General features: G+C 37.8%; 1 protein-coding gene across 2 annotated transcripts in view; it reads right to left on the bottom strand.

Moving 5' to 3' along the window:
• The window catches only part of PGM2L1 (phosphoglucomutase 2 like 1), an 88,109-nt gene extending 75,007 nt beyond the window's left edge, over positions 1-13,102 (bottom strand). Inside the window, exons 1-2 of one of the 2 annotated variants that reach the window (XM_077113592.1) lie at positions 12,995-13,102; positions 12,381-12,654 (exon numbers count right to left, since the gene is read on the bottom strand). In XM_077113592.1, coding sequence (XP_076969707.1) covers positions 12,381-12,491 — 111 coding nt within the window. In that variant the 5' untranslated portion in view covers positions 12,492-12,654; positions 12,995-13,102. Of the gene's footprint in view, positions 1-12,380; positions 12,655-12,861; positions 12,908-12,994 lie in introns of those variants that run through there. The other variant, XM_077113593.1, reaches the window with a different exon arrangement.
• Between the last annotated feature and the right edge of the window lie 6,328 nt (positions 13,103-19,430).

Raw genomic sequence — 19,430 nt, 5'->3', positions numbered from 1 at the left:
GCTCCAATATAGGGAGGGCAAGAAACAGAAAAACAAGAACTGAAAAATTCTGATCAATTAAACAGAACCTATGCTAGAGGTTTAGAATAAGGTGAGCTGAAAGACAAAAAACAGATAGAGAACAAAGTCATCCAGCAAGAAAACCCTAGGTAAAAAGAGTGAAAACAATCTCCAGAATAAATTAATTAAGGAAATCAAATGCCTAGATGCCAGCAAAAACTAACAAGTCATACCAGGAAAATCAAAGATATGACTCAAAGAAACAAACCAACACTTCAAATGAGATACAGGAGTTGAAACAACTAATTCAGGATGTTTGAACAGACATGCAAAATTTCATCAAAAAATCAAACCAATGACTTGAGGGAGGATACAAAGAAGACACTGGGCAAACACAAAGAACAACTCAAAAGTTTGAAAAGAACAACTCACAGATCTTATGGGAATGAAAAGCACAATAGACAAGAAGAAGAAAAAAACAGTTGAAGCCCACAATAGATTTGAAGAGGTAGAAGAAAGGATTAGTGAACTAGTGGATTGGACATCTGAAACCCAACATGTAAAAGAAAATATCGGGAAAAGAACAGAATAATATGAGCGGGGTTTCAGGGAACTGAATGACAACATGAAGCACATGAAGCATATGTGTAGTGGGTGTTTCTGAAGGCAAAGTGAAGGGGAAAGGAGCAGAAAGACTACTGGAGGAAATAATCACTGAAAATTTCCCATCTCTTAAGACAGACATAAAATTGCAGAACCAAGAAGTGCAGCATACCCCAAACAGGAGAGATGCAAATAGATATACTCCAAGACACTTACTAATCAGACTGTCATATGTCTAAGACAAAGAGAGAATTTTGAAAACAGCAAGAGAAAAGCAATTCATCACATACAAGGGAAGCTTGATAAGACTATTGTGGATTTCTCATCAGAAAACATGGAGGCGAAAAGGCAGTGGTATGATAGATTTAAGATTCTAAAAGAGAAAGACTGCCAACCAAGAATTCTACACCCAGAAAAACTGTCCTTCAAAAATAAGGGACAGATTAAAATATTTTCAGACAATCACTGAGAGAATTTGTGACTAAGAGACCAGCTCTGCAAGAAATACTAAAGGAAGCACTATAGGCAAATAGGAAAAGGCAGGAGAGAGGTCAGCAGAAGGGTGTGGAAATGAAGACTATCAGAAAAGGTGAAAAGAGAAAAAAAAATTAGATATGACATAAAAGCCAAAGACAAAATGGTAGAAAAAAGTACTTCCTTTACAGTAATAACATAAATGTTAACAGATTAAATTCCACAATCAAAAGACAAAGACTGGCAGAATGGGCTAAAAATCAGGACCCATGTATATACTGTCTACAGGAGACTCATTTTAGACCCAATGACAAAAATAGGTTGAAAGTAAAAGGGTTGGAAAAGATATTTCATGCAAACAACCTGAAAAGAACAGGGGTAGCTACACTAATAGCCAACAAATTCAATTTCAAATGTAAAACAAATAAAAGAGACAAAGAAGGACACCATGTATTAATAAAAGCTAGTTCAACAAGAAGACATAAACAATCATAAACATTTATGCACCAAGTCAAAGTACTATGAGGCATGGGTGCATGGGTGGTTCAGTAGCAGAATGCTCACCTTTCATGCAGGAGATCTGGGTTCAATTCCTGGACCATGCACCCACCAAAAAAAAAAAAAAAATGCTATGAGGCAAACACCGACAACACTGAAGGGAAAAGTAGACACATTTACTATAATACTTGGAGACTTCAATAACCTGCTTTCATTAATGGATAGAACATCTAGACAGAGGATCAGAAAAGAAATAGAGATTTTGAATAATATGTAAATGAACTAGACTTTAAAATTGGGGTAGATTAAAAATCTGTGGATCAATCAGAGGGAGGGGTTAGAGGTATGGGATGTATGAGTTCTTTTTTCTTCTTTTTCTTGCTTTTTTTGGAGTGATACAAGCGTTCTAAAAATGACCATGGTGAAGAATATGCAACTATGTGATGATATTATGAGCCAGTGATTGTATAATATAGTTGGACTGTATGTGTGTGGGTATTTCTCAATAAAAATATTTTTTTAAAAAAGGTGATGAGTTAACAAAAAGGGAGCTGTTTATCATTTTTTGTCTTTCTAGAGAGAGGAGAGAAATCAATTTGCTTATAAGTCTTACCTTATTTCTCCATCCCTAATTTTCTTAAAAGGAACTCTATAATCACCCTAATATTTTACAATATTTCTGCAAGAGCCTCCAAGCTACCTTTCACAATTTTAGTCCATCCCATTCTAATAACATACTAAAGTCAGATTAATCAACCAAGAACCAACAACCCAATCTGGTTACATCAGACTTAAAGGTTAGGAAAGGTAAGATCAGATCCAGAAGGGCAAAGGAGTTCAAAGCCTTTTAGCATTCAAATAGTCTCTCCACATTCTGAACCCAAGTTTGTGTGTAGTTAAAAGATGGGTATAGGGTGGGCCACAGTGGCTCACTGGCAGAGTTCTCGCCTGCCATGCCAGAGACCTGGGTTCGATTCCCGGTGCCTGCCCATGTCAAAAAAAAAAAGAAAAGAAAAGAAAATACATTAATACATTTCCCTTGTTTTAAAAAATATAATGATATAGATAAAATTACAGATACTTTTGACTAGTACCCTCATTCCCTACCTCTTCTTGGGGGAACCACTCACTGTTTGTGATATATGTTCCAGACCTTTTCTCAACATGCTTACAGAAATAAAGTTTTCTTTAGTTCTTTTTCTTTTATATAGACATGGCATCATCAAACTGTAAATGATATTCCATAACTTACTAACATATCTTGGAGATCCATTCAGTACTTCTGGGTCTATGTCACTCTTTTCAACTGCTGCTGTGTTTCACAGTTAATTTAACCAGTCCCCTATCGATGAAGATTTAGGGTTTTTTCTAAATTTTCCTTGCATAGATAATTGAAATATTTCAGAGGAAAATGACATGAGAAAATTCTGAAGTAGAAACTATGAAATAAAATCTTAGTTACATTAAAGAGTAATTAGGTGAAAGTCAACATACCTAGCAATCTGAGAGCAACAGTATTTTTCATCTACTTTATTATTTTCATATTCTTTGGAAAATTATATATGGTCATTTTCATAGTTTTGTTTGGTAAGATACGGTGCTTATTAAACTACATGGTATAAAAGATTCTATGCAGGATTGGATACACATTCCTGCTTAATGCACTCCCTGTCTTTGTCTCCACCGCAGTAATTATTTTCTCCATTACGTAACTTCCAACGCCAGAGGGCAGCAGCTTCAGTACTAATTAGCAGTAATGGCAGAGAGCAAATTAACTAAACAAATACTCTTTAAACAAAATCTGCCCTAAATTACTAGTCAACCCTTTACTGGGTGGGGGTTGGGGGGATGAAAGGGTATATTTCTAAAAAACAGGAAATATGAAGTAGGCAAAAACAATGAAATAGGCAAATTACGCTGTCTCTCTACAAGTATAGATGAAAAAAATCTAATTTAGACTACCCAGGGAGGGGCCCTGAAAATCTGTCCTAGTGGAATGTAATGATATTTAGGTTATTTTGTAAATTCAATGTACCTCACAAGTAAAATCTAGATGAACCAAATGAAGATAAATCCCTATGTATTAGATTCCCCATGCTTTCTTTTTTAAAAAACAAGAAAGGAGAAGACAGGGCAAATTATTCTGGACCAAAGTTAGGCTTTTCTAATGGCCTTGAAGGAAACTAAGAAAAATCCTTTATGAAAGGAAAAATAGGGCAAAGAAGGCCCCCAAATAACAAGTATTCATAGCCAGTCCACCCATTTTGAGAACTGTCAGTTGGGAGAGGAGGAAGGGCTTTCAAATATGAGTCTCTTCACTTTCAAAATTGAAAGAATAGAAAGTTTTCATTCAAGATGAAAGAAAAACACCTGTTTTCCTTTCCTCCTGAGAACTCATCACAATGACAGTAAAGGAATTTTAAAAAGAGTAATGCAAAAAATTAGCACTCAGGAACAGATGAGAGATTTCAACAAATTTCTGAAAGACACAGAAGGCTAAAACAAAGCAGAATAAGCCAGAGCCCAAAATATGTTGATAACATCTACATTATGTTCTATAATCAAAATTAAATCTTGTGTTTGTCTTCTGGGTGATCCTCAAAGGATATTGAAAACAACATAAATACTATTTTGTTCATATAAAATAGATAAATTTCCTTCTCTTCAGATCCACTCTCATGAACTTTCTATTACTTAAAGGTGTTGAATCAAATGGATTTTTCCCATAATTCCAACTTTTCCAAAATTCCAAAAATTTTCCATAATTATTCAAAATCATGCCCCATTTAGTTTGCTTCATTTTGGACCATAACTTCCTTACTATAGTTTTTCTCTCTTCCCAAAGTGGATAACTTTTCTTTTTTTTATTTTCTTGTGAGAAGTAACATGCCATCTGCACCCTATCAATAAGTACTATCTTCCAACTTTTCATTACATATGACAGAAGTTGTATTCTTTTTCAAGGCACAGTTATTCTTTATTTTTTTTGCTATTGTGTATATTTTTAATGGTTTTTTTTTTTAGATGAAAAGGAAAGGGAAGCTGGAGGTAGTCACTTCCTATAGCCAGGGCCTGTTCTAGGAGAAAACACTCAGTAGACCATGTTACCTGCAGACATGACCTAACAGACTTCCTGGAGACCTCCCTTCCTAGCTCCCTCCGCCAAAGTCACAACAAAGCAGCAGAAGGCTCCAGCATGAGCACCAGTTCTGAATGTGGGGAATGGCAGCCATCTTCCAATAAACTCTCTTTGAACACGTGCTGTGTTGGCTTGAAACTGCTGTGTACGCTAGAAAAGGCAGCACATTTTAATCCAATCTTGTGGGACCAGACCTATTGTTGTGTGGGACCTTTTTGATTAGGTTGCTTCCATAGAGATGTGACCCCAACCATTCAAGGTGGGTGTTAAGGGAGAGACATTTTTAGAGAGAGCTCAGGGCCAAGAGAATTTAAAGAAACTTAGACAGAAACGCCCCAGGAGGAACAAACAAGGACCCACAGAAGCCCAGAGACATTTTGGAAAAGAAGAACTAGCAGATGCCAGACACACGCCTTCTCATGAGAAAGAGGAACCTCGGATGTCATTGGCCTTTCTTCAGAGTCAAGGTATCTTTCTCTGGATGCCTTAATTTGGCCATTTTTATGGTCTCAGAACTATAAATTTGTAAGCTAAAATCTCCCTTGTAAAAGCTAATCCATTTCTGGTTTAGTGCATTTCAGCAGCTTCAGGAAAGCAAAACACCTACTATGTGCCAGGCCCTGAACTAAGCACTGGAGACCCTAGGAGCAAAGAAAGCAGTCAAGGCCCTTGCCCTAAAGAGCTCTCAGTCCAGTGGGAGAGGCAGACGTGTAGACTGAAGTTCTGCAGGTAAAGGAACATTAGCAGATCCTTGAGGTCAGGAAAGTTTTCTTATGGAGGATGAGATCCCCAGTAAGACCTGGAAAGGTGAACTCTTCTTTGGAGGGACATATCTTCTAGGTAATGGCCAAGCAGAAATTCTTTGCCTGTCCTTGCTATGAAAAGAGCTCCAATTTTTCTGGGGAAATTAGACACTGGGAGTTCAGCCCATCCTGACCTCCCTTGCCAGCCTCTCCAGTGTCCTGTCCCTCCATGCCCTTGTTTGCCATTTGTGCTTCAGAAACCCTGATCTCCCTCTAGGTCCCCACAGAAGACAAGCTGCTCCGGGTTCTGCAGCACAGCAGTCATATCACAAGTGTTCATCTGTGTTGCAAGGACATGCCTTACTGATGTTATCACTCCTAGAGCATGGCAAAGTTCCTGGCACAGAGCTAGTTCCTAAAGTCTATTGAAAAAATGAGCTTACGAACACATCTAAAGTGAGCACAAGAGCTCTCTTAGGAGCGATGGAAATATTCAAAAATTGGATTGTGGTGGTGATGGTGCACTCTGTACATTTATTAAAAATCACTGACTTGTACACCTAAAAACAGGGATTTTTTTAATGTTATGTAATTTTTTTGCTAGCTATTTATTTTAAATATTTTTATTGAGATATCTTCACACACATACAGTCCATTCAAAGTATACAATCAGTGGCTCACAATATCATCACAGAGTTGTATATTCACCACCATGATCATTTTAGAACATTTGCATCACTCCAGAACAAGAAACAAAAAGAAAAAACTCAAACCTCCCATACCCCTCACCCCTCCCTCTCACTGACCACTAGTATTTCAATCTACCCAATTTTTTACCCTTTATCCTCTCCTATTATTTATTTATGTTTCTCCTTATTTTTTTACTCATCTGTCCATACCCTGGATAAAGGAGCATCAGACACAATCACACGGTCACACTGTAAAAACTATATAGTTATACAATCATCTTTAAGAATCAAGGTTACCGGAACACAGCTTTACACTTTCAGGTACTTCCCTCCAGCAATTTCAATACACCATAAACTAAAAAGAGGGTATCTATATAATGTGTAAGAATAACCTCTAGGATGACCTCTTGACTCTACTTGAAATCTCTTAGCCACTGACCCTTTATTTTGTCTCATTTCTCTCTTCCCTCTTTTGGACAAGAAGGCTTTCTCAATATCTTTTTTTTTTTCCTCATGCAAAAACATTTTCTAATTTGTACATTTAGTCACTATCATTGTACACTCTAGGCATTCCTATATTATACCATTCCAGTCTTTATCATTTATCTTTCCTTCTGATCTCATCTGCTCAAGGAACATTTCTTGAAGCCCAGTGTGGATCCTGCACTATCGTTACCTGGGATTTCTTTTTACTGGATGCCTGGGTTTCCTATTTCCTTTTGCTAAATATTTCCTCAATTTTAACTTTTATATTTTATTTACTTATTTAGTTACTTCCTTGCATGGGCAAGCACTGGGAAACGAACTCAGGTCTCTAGCATGGCAGGCGAGAACTCTGCCTACTGAGCCACGATGGCCCTAACTTTTATACTTTCTATGCATTTGGGTGGGGGGAGTACAATAATTTTTTTTCCCTTAATTTCCAAGGACCCATTCTTCTTTTTTTCCTTTTTCCAATAGAATGCTTTCTTTATTTAATGGAATAATTATCTTTTAAAATTTAATTTAAAAAATTTTAAGTTATGTTCCCTGATTTATCTCAGTTTTTTCTGGGTTCAGAGCTTTGTTTATCTTGGATTTTCCTGTTCATGTCACTTGTTTTCTTTATGTAGCATGAACTTTGGTTAGTTCTTGGTATTCACAGCTGTTTCTAGGAAGCTGGTATGGTTTTTCACTGTTTTTATGTATGTTTTCTGTCTCCCCTTGAATAGAATGGCCAATTAGGAGCTCTGTGTTTGTGAGTTTGGCTTACTGTCTTATAGACTTTGCTAGCACTAATTAAATTATTTAAATTTCCAAAATAATAACTAAAATTAATAAGAGAACTATCAAACTTTAGGAAGGAGTAAAGAATAGAGTAAGTGAGCTAACCTCCCATTTTTCATAGCAGGTATTTGATACAGAGTATTTAAAATTTTAAAATAAATAGGAAATTTTGGTATTAGCATATAATACAGTCTTTTCATGACAACTACCATAAAGTAGCTACAGTTAAAAACTGTGTAGAAGGAGCAAATCGAGCATGAAAAGAAGCAGTTAGATACACTGCTTTTTATTATAATGGAAAAGAAGCAGTTAGGTACGTTGATTTTATTATAATCCCTTCTGCATTATTATTATGATGAACATATTTTTCTTTAAATTAAATTTTTAAAAAATTTATTTATTAATTAAAAAAATTTAACAAACCAAATAAAACACCAACACTTTAAATTTTAAAATAAATAAATACAAATTGAAATTAAACCAATGGAAATGAGGGTAGAAAATACAAGAAACTTGGAAATAAAGAGAAAAATGAATTTTGTTTCTAAAAGGGAAAATAAATTCAAACTTTCATTTTATATGCACTAAATTTCTTGGACAGAGGGAGAATATTGCTGCTAAGGAAACCAAAGCAACTGTTGAGTTGCAAATTCAGCGCTCTAAAAAAGATTATATGAAAATTTATTTTGTAGAATATTACATTCTACTCCAGTTTTACAAAAGGTAGTAGGACAGGTTTAATGAAGTCCTTGAAACTTGATTTATTATTTCACTAACATTTAGTAAATATCCAGTTTACAGAATCTAATACAAGATAAGAAGACTAGGGTAGAAGTTAGCCAACGTTGGGTATAATCTTAACCCTATCACTTAAAAGCCATGTTCTTGAGCAAGTCATTTTCCTTTTCTAAGTCTAAGTTTCTTTCATTGCAAAGACATGTATAGCTACTATCTAGCCTGCTAACCACCCAGGGTTGCTATAAATATCAAATGAGAATTAAAGCATTGCTCAAAGCCTGAAATACAAATAAATTCAAGGAATTGGTATTAACATTTTCCAAAATTAATAAAGCCATTTATGCTCTGTACCCTTCACTGGTTAAACACCCAATCAAATAAAGTACTAGAAAAGTATGAATGAAATTATTTAATATATCCTAGAAAACTAAAAATAGTATTGAACTCTATGGCAGATCCAAGCTCTAGACTAAGCTCTAGTCCAAACTCTACCACAGGTGAATCCAAATTTCCACAACTTCTTTTAGTCTTTTATACAATGAAATTGTACTAGACACCTCTACAGATGTGCTTCGTGGGTGTATTTTCCATTACACAATGATTATTCAAAAGGAATGTGTTCACGACTTTTTAAAAAAATCTGTGCTATATTTTGGTTTAAAAAAATTCCACTATTAGATGACTGAAACTACTGTCTTTCATAACCCTAAGCCTACCTATCTTTAAGGTTACATTCCACTTGTTTTCTACATGAACCTACACTGTGAGACCAGAGTACTCTACTCACCATTATTCAAAATGCTATGGTCAATTCCCATCTCCTCATTGCTGTCGATATATAGGAAGTTTAACACCTTTGCTGTTGCTACTGCAGCTGGTTGACCAGCTCTGCACTGTACTTTAATCTCACCTTCCACTCTGCCCACCCAACCCAAACATAGTCAGTGCTGAATATCTTGGATACAAGAATGCTTTCAGAAGTTAAAATGCACTGTGGATCAAACATTGGAAATGGTTGTCATGTTAAATATAACCTGGCTTCTAAGCCAGCAAGACTTATCTGTAATTTGACAGAATGCATGAAAGCATTGAAAGAATGAACTAGGAAAAGGGTAGAAGCCTTAGTCAGCCCTAGAACACAGAAAAAGGAAGAGAACATTGGTAGTAGAGTTCATCTGTATACTGCCTGGGAGAGGAGAATGTTGATTCATGGATTGTTGGGTCCCAAGGACAGGAGAACCCATCATGGGATGGAAGCATCTATTTAATTTATAAGCTGATGCTATTAAGTATTTATGTCATGTATCTAACTCCCTGTGATTTGATTTTGTGTTCATCAAAAACTTCTAATTCTTTAACTCTCCTTGTGGTGCATCTATGAAAATGCCCCAACTGGAGACAAACCCACTCAGTTATACATTTGTACTATAAATTAATACCAAAAACAGCATTCTGAATTCAGACATCAGTCTCTGTCCATCCTGAGACTAAGTACAATAACAAGTTAGCCTGAAGGCACAGGAACCGGGCAGGGGATAGGAAGATTTTGGCCTATGGTAAATTTAACAACAGAATGCCACCCTTGGAAACCACAGATAGCCTTCCAAACTGCCCAATAAAAACCCTGTCTTGTTGCACGGTTGTCTTTTTAACAAATATATACTGTTTTATATCCAAGAAAACAAAAGAAATATTAAAGATTTTTATGACCTGGCTTGTATATGTCTTTCCAACAATTTTTCTCCACATACCCTAAACTCCAGCCGAAACAAATATTCTAACTAAATACATTATAGTTTCTATCTTTCCACTGTGAATAGGCCCCTCTCACTGTTACAGGCCTGGTCCTAGAATACAGGTCTACGTTGAGAAATAGTTGAATATCATGTTAAAGACAGGTTAGGTTAAGGTTACAAAAAAGGCTGGAAACAGAAATAAAGACTAGTCTAAGCCAGTAGTTGGTCTAAATTTTAATTAATTCTAAAGTTCAGCACAAATACTACCTTTTTCATGAAGACTTTTCAAAGTACACCACCCCACCAAGGCTAAAACTAGCAATTTTGGTGACCTAGACAAGTAGCAAATTGGCCTCTTAAATTGTACCTCAGAAAAACATGTCTTTATATGTAATCCAATCCTGTGGGTGTAAACCCACTGTAAGTATGATTTTTTAATGAGGCTACTTCATTAAAGTATGACCCACCTGAATAAGAATGGGTCTAAATCCTCTTACTGGAGTACTTCATAAGAAAATGAAATTCAGACAGAGAACCTTGCCATGTGGCAGAGGAGCCAAGGACCGCCTGAAGCCAGTCTTTGGGAAGAAAGCATAACCCTGAAGATGCCTTAATTTGGACATTTTCCTGGACGCTAACCATATGTGAATTTCATGGTATTGCTTTCAGCAGCCTGGGAGACTAAAACATTACCCTAGCATTATTTTTTTATGTGTACATGCATTTTATTATCTTTAATATTTCGGTTTATCCTAACATTATCTAGGCATAGCACAGACGATTAATAAATATTTATTAAAATTCATTTCACCCAACCTCCTGAAAATCAGTCAAGAAATTCATTAGAAGTACTGTTAAAACTGGCACCTAAAAAGAACAAAAGACCTCATCTATGGCAGTGAAAACCAAATTCATATTGTCAAAAGGCCAAAGGCTTTGCCAAACATGATAGCTACAGTAAACTAAATTGTATTGAGATATTACAAGCATCTTTCAATTTCATAAGCTTTCCTCTTCACTTAAGGGAGACATAAATATAATCACATGCATTTACTGACAAATACTAATAAAAGCAGATGGCTTTAAACAAAAACAATTCACTACATTAAACCTATAAAGGCAAAAATCATTTGTAATTTAGTTTACCCTGCAGAAGATACATATATATATATCCTATAATAAGGGAATGAGTTAGTTCTCTCCCTCCCTCTCTCTCTCTCTCTCTCTCTCTCTCTCTCTCTCTCTCTCTCTCTCTCTCTCTCTCTCTCTCTCTCTCTATATATATATATATATATATATATATCTCCTATAATAAGGAAATGAGTTAGTTCTCTAGTTCCGAATCTCATTCAGGACAATCCATACACTGTAATTGCTTATTTGTTGTCTTCCTGATTGCTAACTAAACGCTGCTGAGAGAAGGAACCCTTTCCATCTTGGTAACCACTGGGCTTAACAAGGACTGGAATATTACCTCATGCTCAATATGCGTTTTTTGTTGAACGAATAAATGAACAAACAAAGCAAAAATAAAACTTGTTCAGAAAACGAATTCTTTGGGAAATTCTTTTGTACATGATTTCACATACTGCCATACTAATTTTTTGATTCAGTATTAATTCCATTTTAATGTATTGTCTTCTCTTCTTCAACAAGTGCATTTTTTTGCACTAGCCAAAGCAAAAGCTTGGATCATCTTCCTCTTTTAGAGCCACGAGGAGCTTCTTTTACTAGTGAGATAGCTATATTTTAATTCTGGCTCACAAATCCATACCATATTCCTGGACAAGATGTAATCACTGCAACAACTCAGGGAGGGGCAGAGAGGAATGGGAAAGAAGGCAAAAACAATTCTGCAGCAGGAGCATCATATGAAACCTGGAAAACCTGATTCTTTGAAGAGAATATTTTCAGAAAAATAACTCTCCGAAATAGAAAGAAATAAGCAGCAAGAGAACCCTTACCTTTCTCAAGAGCAAAAGGCGATTACTAAAGAATACCAGAGAGCGGAAAAAAAAGGCCAGAGACTACCTAGCGACAGAAGGTGAAAACACTCCAGGTCAGAAATTAAGCAGATAGCGGTTAGCAACGACTAAGAAGGGTGCCAAAAAATACTTTCAGGTTTGCAGAGAAGGAAGTCAAGGGAAAAGAAAGGGGAAAGGAAATAGCTGGGGGAAGGGTCTAACTTACTAGAATGATGTGTCTCTGCTTGTTTGTTTTTGAGAAAGAGAGATAACCCACACTTCATGGGGGGTGGGGGTGGGGGGGGAAGAGCAATTTAGTGCGCTGCGAAAGGAAGTGACTGCAGATGTCCCTGCCCTGCTCCGACCGTCCGATGGAAGCAGCCCAAGCTAAGGTGGGTGGCAACGCCCAGCTCTGCTCTCCCCCGCCCCCTGGCCCTAGCCATCTCCTCTGAAGCTTGAGGAACACTGGGTGGGGACAGGAAAGGACGGGAGGGAGAAGGCGGCGGATGCCGCGCCGGGCAGGTACCCACCTTATCCCAACAGAGCCACTGTCCGATAGCCTTGTCCAGCTGAGGGTCCCCGGTGTGATAGGGGGCGTGGAGCAGGTTGGAGTTCAGGTCCCCCTCTGCGTTTTCAGCCATGACAGCCAATCTGGGGTGCGCGGGCCTGGAGGGCTGGCGAAGACACCGAGTTGGGGGTACCTGAGGTTCGTTCAGCAGGATCCGGACAGCCCCTCCTCACCGAAGGGCATCGGAGACCAACCGCTGAGTGTTTGCTCCAGCTGTGGCCACAGCTTCGGGGAACCTGCAGAGAGAGAGGGATACGGCCGCCCGCTATCGACCAGACCAGCTCCCCGTTTCTGGGCGAACTGACCGAGGCGGTCCCACCACGGGAGAACAACAACAGTCCCAGATGTCTGGGTCGTGGCCCGCGCCACTGCCGCCGCTTTAGCCGCCGTAGGCCCCGCCCCACGCCATAGGCCCCGCCCCTGCTAATTTAAGCCCTCGGGACCTGAGGCTCGATCCCGGGAGCGCGCTCCCGATGCCTCCGCAGTAGCGCCAGTTTAGGCGTGGGAGGCGTGAGTTCGAGCGCGTCTCTTTTTATTTTTTAATATGCCTTTCGCCAGACGTCTTATCCATGTTACCCGCGGCACCGCGCCACGCGTCTCCTTTCCTCAATCTGCCGCCACGGCTAGCACTAGCGCCCCGCCTCAGCATTCGCTCTACGGGTCCCCGACGCGCGCGCAGGCACCCGCTTCGCCTAGGGGCACGCGCCTGGAGGGCGCGCGGCTACTCCTGCCTGGTCTCACGGGAGTTGTAGTTCTTTCCTTTCACTGATGCCTGCGGAGACCACGGCGAAGACTACGACACCCAGCAGCCTCACGCCGTTCCTTTCCTCAAAGGAAAAATATCTACCTCGGAGCTCTTCCCCACGAACACGCCCTGTGGATGTTAGCGATGCTGCGCAATGTGTCGCTGAGATTAAATTATCCTCAACAAATGGTATCCATTTAGGGCTTTACGGTTTACGAATCGAGTTCTGTCACTTCAGTGATCTTGTGAGGTAGGGAGGCATGATCCATCCTCTCATAATACGCACAGAAGAGGCAGACTCTGTGAGGTGAACCGACTTTTTCAAAGAATCTGAGTTCATAAGTGAAGAAACTCTAGAGAGTTCCGACCAACCTCATTTCAGATCTCCTCAGACGGCAGTTCTTTTTGCACTGTTGCTACCGTGGACTAGGTAGTAAGGAGTATAAGAGGATTGGAAAATAGACAAGTAAGTTATTAGAGGAAGGAAGACAGGGCTGCATTTAACTATAAAATAAATAAGAATATATAAACGTCATAAGATAAATGCAAAGGGTATTGGGAATACATAGGAAGAAAAATTTAGTTCTCCCAAATTGAAATAATCTTCAATTTCTTCTCATCTTTGCCTCCTCTCTTATATGGAATACCCAACTTTTAAACACACCTTGAAGTCATGGAAAAGCTAAGAAGAACCTACCTGTCAGACACCTTGTTGCCCCTGGGTTTCTTGTCATGGCCTTCTACAATGGCTCTATGAATTTAACCAGATATCTTACAACTCTTTCCTTAGTCAGCTTTTTTTTTGTAAGGAGAGTGTTGTAATATTTACACCATGCTGGTCAGTAACTGAATAAATGGCTTTAGAGTACTTGAGGGTACTTGAAGTTCACAGATAAAAGACGTAATTGCAAAGTATTACTTTCTTTTCCTTTAAAGTAACATATACTGTAAGAAAACTCAAAATACCAAGATACCAAAAGATTGCAGTACCAATTCCTGAAAAAGAATATGCCTTAGTTGAGCGTTAGAATTTTGCTAAGCAGTCAGGTGTTTCTTTTATGGAATCAGCAGGTTCTTTTAATCACACAAAGCCTAGGGAAACAACCATGTGTCCTGGAGAGAAATTAATGCTTCGTTATCATCATCAGTATCGTCCATCGCAAATACTAATTGAACATTTACTCTTTGCTATGCATTTTGCCAGGAGCCAAGCCTACAAGAATGTAATTAACATAATTGTTCATGTCAAGAAATAAAATCTGACTAAAGATACAGGATATTGCAAGAAGAAATAGCCTATGATAATAGCAAACGCTGCTGCAGACAACTGTTAAAGAACTCAGTACTGAGGTGATCAATAAAAACATCATGAGGACAGAAGGAACTGCACTTAACTTTGAGGGACAGAAATAAACAATTAGGAAAAAAAATAGATAGAGGGTATTTCGAAGCCATAGACCAGTGGTTATCAAATCTAATTCTCTAGGAATTTAAAATATGTAGTTCTGGATACTGCCCGCAGATATTCTGAATTGGTACATTGGGATGGGTTCTAGGTATCTGCATTCTAAACAAATATCTAGGTGATTGTGATTTGGGTGGCCAAAGAGATAGGAGATCCAGGAGCATCAACATCCTCTGAGAGCTTATTAAGGAATACAAAAATTTCAGGCCCACACCAGTTCTACTGAATCAGAATCTACATTTTAACAAGATGGCTTATATGCACATTAAAATTTGATAAGCAGTGGTTTTTATAAGACAATTCTTTGAGAAACACTAATAAATCAGCAGCAAGTTTCAAGAGATGGAATTATATAGGGCAAGTGTAGAAGACAGGAGCACACACAAATTTTAATTCAATACCAAAGCCAATCGGCCTTTGCTTTTACCAGCAAGCTCATGACTAATACAAATTGGTTGCCAGGGTTACCTTACCCAGGGTTTCAGTTTACTGGTTAGGGTTTTGAAAGGTAACCAAGAAAATGCAGTTTATCAAATCCTAGAACAGTATCTAGGTGTGTCCACAAGAGGGAGTATAGTAGTTTGCCTAGTAAGAGAAAACTCAGAAACTTTCATATCTGTAGGAATTTGCAAAAAGATCTTTTCTTCATTTTTTTCCTTTATTTTCTTTTTCTTTTTTAACTTAACGAATAGTTGTCACTCTAAAATGAGTAACAAAACTGTTATGGAACTCTATTACATTTGGAAAATAAATGTATATTTATTCCTTCATATATTCAACAAAATTGATTCACTGTCTGCCATATGTCAAGCACTGCTCTAATTGCTAAAAATAAATCAGTGACCAAAACAAAGACCCTGATCTCATGGGGATTTCATTCTGGTTGGGAGAGAAGACAATAAATAAACAAGGAAATGTGATGATACATGCTATGGGGAAAAGCATAGCAGAGTAAGGAAGACAAGGAACGTGAGGTGAGAAGTTTTAAATTTAGATAGATGTTCAGAGAAGGTTTTGATGATAAGACACTTGAACAGAGGCCTGAGAAAATGGGCCATATGACTATCTGGAGGAAGGATACACACAGAAGAAATAGCAAGTAATAAGGCTTTGAGACAGGATTATGCTTGGCATGCTCAAGCAATGGCAAAGAGGCTAGGAAGGTTGGAGTAAAGTGATTAGAAAGGAGCTGAGGCCAGAAAATATAGGATCTTATGGCCCATTATAAGGATCTGGATTTCACTCTGAGTGAGATGTGAGGTATTAGAGCATTTTTGAACAGTGACATTATCTGATTAATGTTTAAAAGGATCACTCTGGCTGTATTGAGGATAGATTGTAGGGGAACAAGGATAAAAACAGATTCTAATAACAAGTTACTATAGTGATCTAGGTGAGGGATAATGGTGACTTTGGCCAGGGTGCTACCAGTGGACATAGTAAAAAAGTCAAATTCTGGATATATTTTGAAGATAAAACTGAGAAGATTTGCTGATCGTTTCCAAGTGAGAGCCAATGATTCTGGGATATTTTCCCTTAAGAATTAAAATTACTACTTGCTGAAAGAGACAAATCAGACTATAAGAGGAGCAAATTTCAGTGAGGTATGGTGGAGTAGTAGAGAGATTAGAAGTTTGGTTTTGGACATATTAAGTTTGAGAAGATTGTTATACCTCAAAGTGGAAATGTTGAGTAGGCAGTTCGATACACAAGTTTGGATTATGAGGTTAAGGGACTAGATGTGTAAATTCTATAAATAAAACCTCAAGGTATGAAACTGGATGCGTTCACCTAGGGAGTGATGGAAGGTAGAGAAGAGGGTCAAGAGCTTAGTTAGCCCTAGGGCACTCCAGGGAGATGAGAAGCAACAAGTAAAGGATTTGTTAAATCCTACCTTCTCTGCATAACTCCACCATCACCTTTGATCTTTCTATTCCTCTCTTTAGGGGGTTTTGGGCTATAGCCATTCTAACTTTTCCATGTTGGAAGGGGCTATCAATAACATGGGGTAGGGAGATGGAACTAGCTCATGTTCTGGAGAGGCTGGGACCTCTAGTAAAGGATTTGTTAAATCCTACCTTCTCTGTATAACTGCATCTTCACCTTTGATCTTTCTATCCCTATTTTTAGGGGTTTTGGGGCTATGGCCATTCTAACTTTTTCATGTTGGAAGGGTCTGTCAGTAATATGGGGTGGGGAGATGGAACTAACTGATGTTTTGGAGAGGGTGGGACCTCTAGGTTCAGGACTTATTTGTTCCAGGGACCCATCTGGAGGTTGTATGTTCCTAGAAAGTTACAGTAGTGACTCAGTGGTAATCATCTCCCACACTGCCAGGGAGAAAAGAATTAAAAATATGAACAGGGTCTCATAGAATTAAACAACAGCATGAAGGCCATGAATATATCTGTTGTGGGTGTCCCAGAAGGAGAAGAGAAGGGAAAAGGCATAGAAAGACTAATGGAGGAAATAATCATTGAAAATTTCCCATCTGTTATGAAAGATAAAATTACAGATCCAAGAAGTACAGTGTACCCCAAACAGAAGAGATGCAAATAGATATACTCCAAAACACATCTCAATCAGATTGTTAAGTGTCAAAGACAAAGAGAAAATTTTGAAAGCAGCAAAAGTAAAGCAGTCCATCATATATAAGGGGAGGATCAATAAGACTATTGTGGACTTCTCATCATAAATCATGGAGGTGAGAAGGCAGTGGTATGATATATTTAAGATTCTGAAAGAGAAGAACTACCAACCAAGAATTTTATACCCAGCAAAGTTGTCCTTCAAAAATGAGAGGGAGATTAAAATATTTTCAGAAAAACAATCATTGAGAGAATAAAAGGAGTACTAACAAACAGATAGAAAAAGGCAAGAGAAAGAGGTCTGGAGGAGAATGTAGAAACGAAGACTATCAGTAATTGAAAAGTGAACAAAATTAGATATGACATAAAATCTAAGAGACAAAATAAAAAGAAAGTACTGCCATTACAGTACTTTCTGTAAAACATTAGCAACATTAAATGTTAATGGATTAAACTCCCAAATCAAAAGGCATACGCTGGCAGAATGGGTTAAAGAAACAGGACCCATCCATATGCTGTCTGCAGGAAACTCACTTTAGACCCAAGGATAAAAATAGATTGAAAGTGAAACAACCTTTCACTTTCAAGTGAAAGATATTTCAGTAGTTATACTAATAACTGACAAATTAGACTTCAAATGTAAACAATAAAAGAAACAAAAAAGAACACTATGTATTAATAAAAGGAACAATTCAGCAAGAAGACATAGCAATCATAAATATTTTAAGCACCAAGCCAGAGTGCTCCAAAATACATGAGGCAAACACCGACAACTGAAGGGAGAAATAGACACCTCTACCATAATAGTTGAAGACTTCAATTCCCTGCTCTCATCAATGAATAGAACATCTAGACAGAGGATTAATAAGGAAACACAGATTTTGAATAAAATGATACATGAACTATACTTAACAGACATTTACAGAACATTATATCCCACAACAGCAGGATACATAATTTTTCTCAAGTGCTCATGGATTATTCTCAAGGACAGCCATACACTAAGTCACAAAGCAAGTCTCAATAAATTGTAAAAGCTTCAAATCATAAAAAACACTTTCTTGGATCATGATGGAATGAAGATGGAAATCAATAACATGCAGAGGGCAAGAAAATTCACAAATATATGGAGGCTAAGCAACACACTCTGGGATTTTGAAAACATCTCAGGGGGAGCTTCATGAAATAAGAAGCCTAGAGAGAAAGCTAGCAGACATTGCCATGTTTGACATGTACCTTTCCAGTTGAGAGAGAAACCCTGAACATCATTGGCCTTTCTTGAGTGAAGGTAACCTCTTGTTGGTGCCTTAAATTGGATATTTTTATAGACTTGCTTTAATTGGGACATTTTCATGGCCTTAGAACTGCAGCATAATGAATTTCCCTTTTTAAAAGTCATTCTGTTTCTGGTACATTGCATTCCAGCAGCTAGCAAACTAGAACAAGGAGGGAAGGCTACCTAACTCATTATATGAAGCCAACATCACCCTTATACCAAAGCCAGACAAAGATGCTACAAGAAAAGAAAATTGCAGACCAATCTTTTTATGAATATGGATGCAAAAATCCTTAACAAAATATTTGCGAAACAAATCCATCAGCACATTAAAAGAATTATACACAATGACCAAGGGAATTTTTTCTGGGTGTGCAAGGCTGATTCAACACAAAATGAATTAGTGTAATGCACCATATCAATAAGTCAAAGCAGAAAAACTAGATGATCATCTCGATTGATGCAGAAAAGGCATTTGACAAATTCAAAATCCTTTCTTGATGAAAATAATTTAAGGATAGGAATAGAAGGGAACATCTCAACATGATAAATGGAATATATGAAAAACCCACAGCTAACATCATTCTCAATGGGGAAAGCCTGAAAGCTTTCCCTTTAAGATCAGGAACAAGACAAGGATGCTCACTGTCACCATTATTATTCAACATTATGCTGGAAGTTCTAGCCAGAGCAATTAGATAAGAGAAAGAAATAAAAGGCACATCTAAATTGGAAAGGAAGAAACATCACTGTTTGCAGAAAACATGATATTATACATTGAAAATCCAAAAAAAAAAAAACAAAACACTACAGCAAAGCTGCTAGAGCTAATAAATGAGTACAACAAAGTGGCAGGGTATAAGATCAACACCCCAAAATCAGTACTGTTGCTATACATTATTAATGAGCAATTTGAGGAGGAATTCAAGAAAAAAATT

This window comes from Tamandua tetradactyla, chromosome 8 (assembly GCF_023851605.1).
Source record: "Tamandua tetradactyla isolate mTamTet1 chromosome 8, mTamTet1.pri, whole genome shotgun sequence".
Lineage (NCBI taxonomy): Eukaryota > Metazoa > Chordata > Mammalia > Pilosa > Myrmecophagidae > Tamandua > Tamandua tetradactyla.
This window is presented reverse-complemented; position numbering and strand designations above follow the sequence as displayed.